At 38.5% G+C, this 10,884-nt stretch overlaps 1 protein-coding gene and 1 pseudogene across 1 annotated transcript in view; one reads left to right on the top strand and one right to left on the bottom strand.

The window, feature by feature from the left end:
- Window positions 1–3,095, bottom strand: part of LOC138057640 (uncharacterized) — a 7,466-nt pseudogene extending 4,371 nt beyond the window's left edge.
- The window catches only part of LOC138055991 (uncharacterized), a 118,289-nt gene extending 109,530 nt beyond the window's left edge, over window positions 1–8,759 (top strand). Inside the window, exons 24-25 of the mRNA XM_068901847.1 lie at window positions 7,360–7,456; window positions 8,538–8,759. Of these exons, the coding sequence (XP_068757948.1) occupies window positions 7,360–7,456; window positions 8,538–8,663 (223 nt within the window). The 3' untranslated portion in view covers window positions 8,664–8,759. The remainder of the gene's footprint in view (window positions 1–7,359; window positions 7,457–8,537) is intronic.
- The last annotated feature ends 2,125 nt before the right edge of the window (window positions 8,760–10,884 follow it).

The following is a 10,884-nucleotide window of genomic DNA, read 5'->3' as shown; positions in this document are numbered from 1 at the left end:
TAAACTTGAGTTTCAAGTTTAGTTCCGTTCTTGACGATTTCAATGCCGATAAAAGGGATCTTGTTATCCACAGGAAGCTCCATCGTAAATGTTAGACTGGGGTGTAGGCCATTCAGGGTGCTACGAAACTCAGCAGCAGCAACAGCACTAGGCATTCTAGCCAGGGTATCATCGACATACCTCTTGTGCAATTGGGGCATCAAGCCATCGGGTGTAAGCTTTTCTTCAAGATGACACATGAAGACATTGGCCATTAGAGGACCAAGGGGCGAGCCCTTAGCCGCACCATCTGTCTGTTGATAAAGTTGACCATTAAACTGGAAAAGCTGATTGGTTGTGGCAGTTTCTAGTAGTCTGGCAAGCTATCCTGTTGCAAATTAAGGCCATAGGTTTTGTTGAACCAATCATCAGTAAAGGCTTTATTGACCAAGATTTTGATGGTCTCATCCAAAGGTACATTTGTAAAAAGAGCTGTGACGTCGTAAGAGACCAATATGTCAGTTTCACTCATAGTGTGGGTACGGATACGGACGCTAAGTATTCTTCGCAACAATCAGTACATCGAAATGATGAAATGTCATGTCAACAAGATCTCACGCTTGATCTCAAAGAAGTTTGATGTCAACGAACACATAAACAACAAGTCGTTATACCACCTTTCGTTCTTTGAAAAACGTATCCTTTGCAGAGGATTGAAGTTTTCTCTACCTCAAAAAGTTTCACCCATTGAAATTCAAGCCAGCTTTGAGAAGACGTATTGGAGAATAGAGCCCCTATTGAAAGATGCAGATGAAAAGGAACTGGCAAGCTCAACGTTACGTTCAATCGCTTTGAACTACATTCAGCGTACAAGCCCTAATCCACCTAAGGCTCTTGTCAAAGCTCTCAATCGCTTAAAGAAACGTGACGACATCGTTATCACTAAGCCCGATAAAGGTTCTCGGGTTGTAGTGATGGACAAACCCGAATACATCCGCCTACTAAGCGCAGCTGCTTCAGTGGACAACACCTCTAAATTTACTCATGTCGATGACAAACGACCTAAAATGCGTGGACGACCACCTAAACATTTCCACCCGCTCCTTCAGAAAGAGAAAGAGTTGCACAAAACTTTAAATCAAATTCTGCGTGAAGAAATTGTCAATTCACTTTCGCCTAAGAGTTCCAGGCTCGCTCATCTTTATGGCTTACCCAAGACTCACAAAACCACACTAAGTATGAGGCCTATTTTATCAGCAACCGGAATTTACAATTACAATCTTGCTAAATGGCTTGAACAAAAGCTGAAGCCGCTTTCTCTAAATGATTATACAATCACTGATGCCTTTGCCTTCGCTGATGAGATAGTATTTGAAATGCTCTTCATCAAGAATCTAAAGCCTAATTTAAATACCCAGACGGACTCCATACGTGCAAAACTTTTTGCTTAATATTTCCTTTAATTTTTATTATTGACTCATGTTACAGCTTTTAATCAGCTATTGTTATTTTTTAGTATTTATAGACCTAAACTCACTCAAAAATATTTTGACTTGATAATGACGTTTAGTTAACGTTGAAACGTCGTCGCTTTTTATAGCAAATCTTTTAGCAATTTTTTAATCTTAAAATGATTTTAAGAAATGTTTTATCGCAATTTTTTATAGTCAAATGTTTTTCGAAATCACTTCTTGTTCGTATACTCAAATGGAATTAAATAACGATTATCTGTACTCTTTTGTTTGTTTTGCTATCATGCAAGCGAATAATAATCCGTTTGCCCAACTGGTTTTCGGTGTGCCTCGACAGTGACAAAAAAAACTTGCCCTTATGTCATAAACACGTAATCGCAATGAGTTTTCGTAAAATTAGGGGGAACATTCACTAGCTTGTGTTTTTGGAAGTTTGTTTAAAGCACCTAAAGGTAATTTAGTGTTGGAGCGGATCCTGTTTGAACATGTTTGATGTTCGTCCTTTCTTAGTTGCACTGGCGTATTTTGCCGATTCTTTTTTCAAGCCAACCTGGCGTGTTTCAATGAAATACATACATCAAATGTGAATGATCTCGTTTTTAGAGATAACGTGGAATAAAGTACATCAGTAAAACTCTTTTTTTGACCTTTAACTTACAAATTTTTCTTTATGACTTCTAATTTTAGCGTGATTCCTATTTGCTGGCTATTTACAGCTTAGGGTGTGATTGTTTTCTAAACTCATGAGGTTAGATTCAAGAAAAATTCATTGCCAAAATTTTTCTCGAAAAACCAATATCGTACTCATGGCTTCGTGATCCATGCGATATCGGTTTTTAGCGTAAAATGTACTGGGGAATTCACTACTTACGCAATGATTTTTTCTATAGCAGAAAGCAAAGAAAATAATTTCATTATTAAAGCAGCAACCGGAAAGATCAAAACGCGGACAATTCCAAACCTTTTATTTCCACTAACCCTTTAGGCATTGGGAGCTCCGCTTTTAGGCTTGGGTAAAATTATATATTACCGTTAGCTCTTTTGCAGTTATTACTGTAATGTGACGTTCTTAGGCCCTTCCGACATCTTCTATTCAGTCCCATCTGTGGTTGACAGTTGACCCCTGATATACAGGGGAGGAAGCGAGATGTTCTTATTTTGTCATTTGCAACGCTAGTGCCGTTTGCGTGTTGATCCATCCGTCAATGGTAGGGCTCTCGACTACCACACTCTCTTTGCCCACCGTTATCATCATCAGTAGTCTTTCCTCTCGATCGAAGAGGTGCCTCTTGGTGGAGCCAGTAAATCAGATTGGTCACCTTTTCTTCTTTCTTTTCACAGTGCATCTCTCTACCGAAGTCTGAATTATCTCGGGGTTCAAGTTTCGACAGGAGTCTTGACATGAAAAATGGTGCCTCGAGGTGTCTCCCAAATCTTCAGATATCTTTCTCGCATAGCAAGTCAGACTCTTTGGATTACCCTTTACAGGCTTGTGGCTGTTTATCTCGGACAGGAATTCGTCCATAAGCTCCCTTTTGTTAGCAAACTCTATACCTTTGGAGTTCTTTACCTGGTCCGTCCACTAGTATCCCTTTGGCTTGGCTTTTCGGGAACACTGAAGCTGTTCATCCTTATGTTCCTCATACTTCGACATCCTATAATTAAACACCTTTTTTCCAGCTGGCATAGGCCTTACGTGCTCCATGCCACGAGGGCACAGACAATCGTTCTAAGCCCTGACAATTGCGCTGACTCTAGGTTCCTTAGGTAAACTTTCTGCCATTTGCTTAACGGCATCTGCGACCGCTCCAATAACTGCAGTGTCTTCGGAAATGTTCTGTAATTGATGGGCAATATTAATTTCCTTTTGGTAATTTGCGTATTTTTGTAAAGTTTCCAAATATCCAGGACTCTTTTCTCTCTGATTGTTCGATTTCTAACTGCGCAGCTCCAAGAACGAGCTGCAATCTGATTGGGTAAGCATTACTAAAATTAAAATTTCCGGTCTTGACCACAAAATATCTAAAAACTAGACGCTCTGTGAGCGTACAATTAATTGCCTACGGTACGTGTTTGTCCTCCTCAACTTTTCGTACTTATTCTCATTCCCATTCCATTCCTGATGATTTTCAAACGTATACAATACATGTATATACCTCTGGTTGTAATTTTAGTTTAGTTTAAAGAACAAACTACTGTATTAGAAATTGATATGTAACTGTGGCGAAAACTACCAGTGTTTCTTTCTGATTGTTGTTGTATTTTCTATTCATTTTGTAGTATGTGTTTAATCTCGCTTTTTCTTTGTCTTGTCCCCACTAGATTAACAAACTAGCTATTTGTAAATTTTATTTTTTTGCGAGTAATAAAATTATTGTTATTGTTTTTGTTATCGTCAAACGCCCTAACAAATTATCCATCCGGAATCGAAACAACATTTACTTTGTTCGAACAACAGAGTAAATTTCTTGTCTCCGTTTTTGGACTTTTTAAAATCAAATTTCAACCCACGCATGCAAATTAGTTAATATTTACAGAACACGATGTATCCACAAAGGCAGAAGATTAAAGAAAAAAACACAAACCCTTCTCCCGCCAAAACCTTTATTGAAAGAAGCAACATATTTGCTATTAGAGGCAAAAAACCCCTTCCTATCTCAGCCCGTGAGAGCAGACAAGCAACACACTCCGTTTCAAAAACCAACTAAATAGATTGCTTACCGGATTTCAGGATAAAATTATTTTCTGAAGAACCTTTTCCTTTAATAATAAAGCATAAAATAGACAAGCTTTCTTTCAAATAATTCTTGACTGTCAAGAATTAGTGCAGAGTTAAGTGCATGAATTTAAATAGCCAGACAAAAGAGATAACATAGATGCATTCAATGTGTTCGAGTCCTTCAATGATCGAAAGATGTTATTGCTGTCGAAGTCCATTATTCGTCGCATTGAAGATTCCAGATGTTTTTTTTCCCTGCCTGTCTTGCTTATCGAATTGACCTTCCATCCTTAAGCTCCATCAGGGTACATTTTTCTTAAAGATCCACTAAAACGCCATTCGTGTTCGACTTCGATGCCATTGCAAGTTAATTAAATATTCTACTCTATCCACCCGATAAAATCTACACATTCTGTTACCAAGAGTAATACCCCCTAAAATCTGCCAAAGATACGCTCAGACGTCTCTAGGTACAAAGACAATACTTAGTAGGGGTCCGGAGTGACGGGAAAGACCCTACGGCACAAAAGGAACTACAAAGTAGTTTAGACGAGAAAATGTTATTGAAAAATCACTCCTAATTTTGCCTTCCAATTCGATACATTTTTTCCACATACAAACCATTGTAATTTCGCTATTATGCAAATTAATGGTCATGTTGATATGATGTTCAAATTACGTCACGCGCGAATCGTAGAGCTTGGGCCACCTTCACTTATGTCGAGCAATCAGGTCACAAATAATAAAATTTTCTTGAAATTGTGGGGAAGCAAATGTTGACTGATAAATGCATCAATGGGAAATAAAAAAGTGCGAGTGCCTTTTACACGAATTCAGTCTATGACCTCAGTTTCCATTTCACGTGCAGATGCTCAACCACGCATTGACCTCAATGAAGACCATTGAACTTTGGAAGCTTTCGGGGCGTACAGTAATAGAAATAAAAACCCAACATGGCGGATCCAAGATGATCGAAGATGGCTGCTCTTTTTGCACTAATTACGTAATAACGTAATCCCTGGTTTTTACTCACGAGCTCAGCGATCATGTGTTTTCCCGCATAAAAAGTATAGGCTTATTTTAGAATACAAAAATTTGGTTTTATCAACGGAGTTGATAATGTAAATTGGCCACCGTACAGAGATTCTAAAAGCTGACGTTTCGAGCGTTAGCCCTTCGTCAGAGCGAATCGAGGAATTATGGGTTACGTGTAGTTTTTATAAAAGAGTAGCAGCTACGCTATTGGTGGTAACATGGAAAGATGAAAAATAGGAATATATTAGTTAAATGAAAAGCGTTCGTTAATACCGTGAGGATTAAGGGTGCTGATTTGGAAGATGAATTTTTGTTCTAGATTCTTGCGGCTTTCCGTCGTACCTAGATGTAGGGAAAGGCCGCAGATAGCCCTGTGTTTTATGGAGTGGTTAGAGAGATTAAAATGACGAGCGACTGACTTAAATGCATCTTTGTCATTCTTCTCAACATCGCGAAGGTGTTCGCGGAATCGGTCACCTAGTCGTCTACCTGTCTCGCCAATGTATAATTTATTGCATAACGTACAGGTTATGCAATAAATGACATTTGCGGAGGTACATGTGAAACGATCGGTGATCTTAACAGATCGCTTAGGTCCTGATATCTTTCTAGTGTTAACGATGAAAAGACAAGTTTGGCATCGTGAGCGCGCGCATTTGAAATTGCCGGGTTCCTCGTTAGTTTTGAGCGCGCTTCCAACTAAAAAGGTGCCTACGTTTTTGTCGCGTTTGAATGAAATAAGTGGAGGTTGCGAAAAGATTCTACCAGTCTCGGGATCATTTTTGAGTAATTTAATTTGCCACTAATAGAAACTTTGATATCTAGGAAAGCCCATGAAGTTTCCGAAATTTCCCAGGTATATTTAAGAGCCGGATGAAAAGAATTGACGGAGGTTATAAAATGATCGAGTTCTTCTGTGCTGGATGAAATAAATATATCTGGGAAATTTCGGAAACTTCATTGGCTTTCCTAGATATCAAAGTTTCTATTAGTGGCAACGCGCTATGTACCAGTGTGCACTACAAACCTACAGATTCTCACAGTTATTTGTTGTATTCATCAGCACATCCATCACATGTCAAGAACTCCATTCCTTATTCTCAATTTCTTAGACTTCGACGTCTATATAGTGATGACTCCGATTTTTCTAGCAAATCAGAGGAGATGTGCCAGTTCTTCGAAAAACGTGGCTATCCTGTCTCTGTGGTCAAAGCGGGCCATCATCGCGCCCAACAATTTGATCGACAGTCATCACTACAAACGTCACAAAAAGATAAGAATGACAGAATTCCATTCACCCTCACTTTCCATCCTCATAATCACGCAGTCAAAAGTATCATTCTTAATAATTTTAAATTACTCAAAAATGATCCCGAGACTGGTAGAATCTTTTCGAATGTACTACTTCCCCACCGACGCAGCACCACAGTTTCTTTAGAAACTACCCCCTTCATTATTTTAGAATAGATCGTTAATTAATGCAGAAGGGTTAGATTGTATATCAACTTGTCAGCCGTTCTTTGTCTCGGGTCTCTGGGCACCCACATGGCCTGACGTCCTAAGTAAAACAAATAATTATTGTGCTATGAAGTGTCTCCATCGAAATGTCCTTCTCTGTGTGCCCTGCTTTCTGCAAGGAAAATGAGAAGATAAAACGGGTGCTTTTCGATATTTCAAGCCTTTGTCCTTTTCTGTAAATATTGCACAGTACAGAAATCATAATGTAGCCGAATAGGTGCCACAAAAGTCATCTCAATATAGGTAGATGTGATCGAGGAGAGTCCCAATGTGAAATAAACAGAACGCTTTGTGAATAGTTTTATCTCGAACTCCGTTGTTAATAAAATATTGTTTTCACCTCCCGAAATAAAATTCATATCTTCGCGCCGCTATGTAATATCCTTTATACATGTTTATATAAACAAACGATGTCTAACACTCTGTTGTTTTTCAGAAACTTATTCTTTATCGTCGCCCCGTCGCCTAAAAACAGCAACGCTTGTGATATTTGTTTGAAGTGATGATATTTTAAACAGAAAGATGAGATCGAGTTATCAATTATCTAGAGTTACTGCTTCTATAATTCTCATCAATCAACGTGAGATGAGTGGACAGGGGTTAAGACTAAGATAACGTTAAACTGTTTGTTCCCAGGTATCACTTCATGGAGAGGTGCTGGCAAGAAAATCCTGACTTTCGTCCAAATTTTGAAAATATTCGTAAAGATTTGCTTTCTCTCATCGAAAAAGAGGTAATTATCGAGATCTGCTTTAAAATGCCAATCTGACGCAACACTTTTTTTCGTTTTTTCACATCTCTATTCATGAACGATAAAGACATTCTAGTAGAGCAGTTTTCAAATAACTTTCGTAAGTAATTACGCGATTGCAATTGCTACGCTTAGTGATTGGTTTAATAATAATAATAATAATAATAATAATAATAATAAATCCAAACGGGAATAGGCTGGTGATCGTAAGTAAATAAGGCAATAAATTGCTAATATATTCCCTCCCTACCTTACTGTACTTAAAATTTGTACGGGGATTTGGCCATGCATCGCTGATCGACCGAGGAGTAGTGACGTGATCCTGATTGCAGAGAATTTGTGAAATTGTCTCCTCGGAAATAGCCGCTATGAGGCCACAGTTGTGTATGTGTTGTCTTGGTGTTGATATTGTGGTTGTTGCTATGGCGAAGTGGTTAAGGCATCTAGCCGGTAATCTGGAGACCCAGGTTCGATTCCTAGTTGAGCACATTTTCACTTGTTTACTTAGTTGCGTTGATTTCGGTTCCCAAATTAACCTTCTCTATAATATATATATATATATAGTATATTATTGCGGTAGAGTGCTCGATGCGTTCGCAGAGCGTAGTATATCTGAAGATTGAACTAATCAATAACACATAACTTTTTCTGTGACTCTTGAGTCTCACGCTTACGCGATCATCAGACATAATTATTAATTAGGTTAAAAGTATTGCTTCCTAATAATAAATATTAGAAAAAAATAATCAAGGAGGAAAACTAATGCAGCGATCAGTCATTAATACACTCTTAATATATATTTATGAAATCTAAACAAGGATGTAATTTGTTTAGTAGTTACAGGTTGTGCATTCCAGAGCTAGCGTCAGTTAATTGAAGAGCTATAGAGCTGAAGAAAAAAAGCTACTTCCGCCAAGTCTTACTTGAACAGTTTTCTTGACCCAATGATGACTCTTTCAACTATTTATTAATACCGTCCTGGGGGAAATATCTAGTCGTGTTGACCGGAATTGAATTAAAAGAGATTAGAAAATGAGGTTCTTGTTTCATGTGAATTTTTCAGTTGTACCTCGGACTGTTGGACGAATCGAAGTACGATGGAACAAAATACTCAATGGTCGAGGACGTGTGTGCGGCGGCTTCAGTTAAGCCACGCTCTAAGAAGAAATGGTCAAGTCTGAAGTACTGAAGAAGCAATCAGTTTCTTTTGATTTAATTTAGTTAAAAAGAGAAATGTATTAAGTAAAGGTAACAAGGAACTAGGTAAATTGACATCGTTGTCATTAGTGTTAAGAGTCAAATCTTTATTTCAACCAATGACAACCCCCAGAAGAACCGATCAGTCACAGTCTTTCTTGTGGTTGGTTCATCACTTTTGTCATTTTAGCATAAAACGCTTTGAAGATTTAGAATTCCTAAAATGATAAATCCCGCTATTCAGTTAGCATTGATAGAAACCAAGATATTTTGCAAAAATTGTTAGCAATAGAATTATACGGCTCTTGTTGTTTCGGGATGTTACGTTACGTTGTTAAAGAAACTGGTAGGTATAGAATGCTTATGACCAAGGTGTAGCAGCCTATCAAAGATTATGCTTTATCAAGTAAACACAATTCAGAATAAGTAAAGTAAAATCAGTCACCCTGATGCTTACAGAATGAAAATCAGAAAACATCCAATCCTTGGTTTTGCAAATGACCAACTTTAGCCGGTGAATTTTCGTGATGAGTCATGGCAGCCATAGTAGGGAGCTAAGACAGTACGACGACGGTGACGAGGACGCCACAAAATAAAATAAAAAAGCTAGTAATGAGTTTAATGAAAAAAAACAAGACTCTGCAGGCCCTGCACGTGAGTTTTACATTTTGGTACATTTCGTGGTCGTTGTCGCCGTGATAACGACGTGACATGACCAACTTTGAGGTCCACTTGAAGGTACTTGAACAATCGCTTAACACTTGCCAGCTTGCAAAGTTTTCTTTTAACTGGTCTTTGTCCTAACCAACTCAATATTACCCTCAAACTACCTGCTAATTAGTGAATGTTTTAGTTAGTGGAGAGACCCCCCCTTCTTGTAAGGAGGATTCTTCTATCAACAACAATTAAGAAAGCCACAAAGGTTGCTAGGTTAACTGCTTCTTCACGTATTACTACATGTATTAAATAACCAACCTTGCACGTGAGTTTTACATTTTGGTACATTTCTAGGTCGTTGTCTCTTTGATAACGACGTGAGATTACCAACTTTGAGGTCCATTTGAAGATAATTGAACAATCGGTCAAGACTTACCATCTTGCAAAGTTTTCTTTTAACTTGTCTTTTAGTGGACATTGCCCTTACTTAAGCCCCCAATTGCTGCACTTTAAAGTGCTTTGCTATTATCTAGCATTAATGTTTACTATTATTATCAATATTACCATGAACATGTTGAAGTTCTAACTGCTTTCAGCAAAGTCGTAATTTATGTAAACTTGTGTAAACGCCTCTAACAGATTTAAATAAAATTGTCAAAAACCAAAGTTCACTTTCTGCTTCTTGCATAATCTGCTGTCAGGCGTATTTTTCTTCAGGGAGAGCGCGTACCTTTCGCATCCTTCCAAAAAGAAAAGACCGCCTGATCGCGGATTGGTTCCTACACCTCTGACTTGAATGAAATGAGCCACTATGGAGTTACTTTATCATCTCTGTGTGAAAGAGCGAGGTCTTTACCATCTCAAATGCTTGACAATTAGCATCGCTCAGAGCAACAGGCCTAAGGAAACTAAAATGGCTTATTTCTCACTTACAACACTGACGTAGGACTGGTGACGGCAGAAATTGCAATTGAGAAACAATGAGGTGACGTTATTGCCTCCGACATAAATACTATTGGCGTATTCTTATGCAGATTTTTTTTTTGTTTTCATCGAATATCACTGATCCAGTGAGGGAAAACCACGAGTTTCTCTGGATTTTAGGAACAGAAATAAGCAAATTTCGTCGAAACGAACGAGACCAAGGTTAGAAAAATGGAACTAAGATTTCATACTTGAATAATACTTAATACAAGTACATGTTAAATTGCTGGAAATAGCACCTTAACTCCCAACGACTCGTTTCCGTATTGCCTTGTAGCTCAGTCCTGTTCAGACCTCATTCCTCCACTGAGGCTCGCCTATTCACAATTCCGCTGCGTGAAGTGTGTGCAGACGCGAATGCTGAAAGACGCATCCGTTCCCTCGTCGCCACTACCTTATTTTACGCCTGCCTCTCGCTTTTTTTTTCTTTGAGTCACTTTGAGTCCCCTCGGAGGAAAGAGAGAGAGGAGTCGGTGATTTAATTCGGAGTTCTTGGGTTCGATTTTCAGCATAGTCAGAGTTGTTCTCTCTCCTTCTTTGGGCCCATATCTATGATTTAATAGTTACTACCT

The sequence above is a fragment of the Montipora capricornis genome, chromosome 7 (assembly GCF_036669925.1).
Source record: "Montipora capricornis isolate CH-2021 chromosome 7, ASM3666992v2, whole genome shotgun sequence".
NCBI classification, from domain to species: Eukaryota; Metazoa; Cnidaria; class Anthozoa; order Scleractinia; family Acroporidae; genus Montipora; species Montipora capricornis.
Note: the sequence above shows the minus strand (reverse complement) of the source record. Positions and strands in the feature narration are given on the sequence as shown.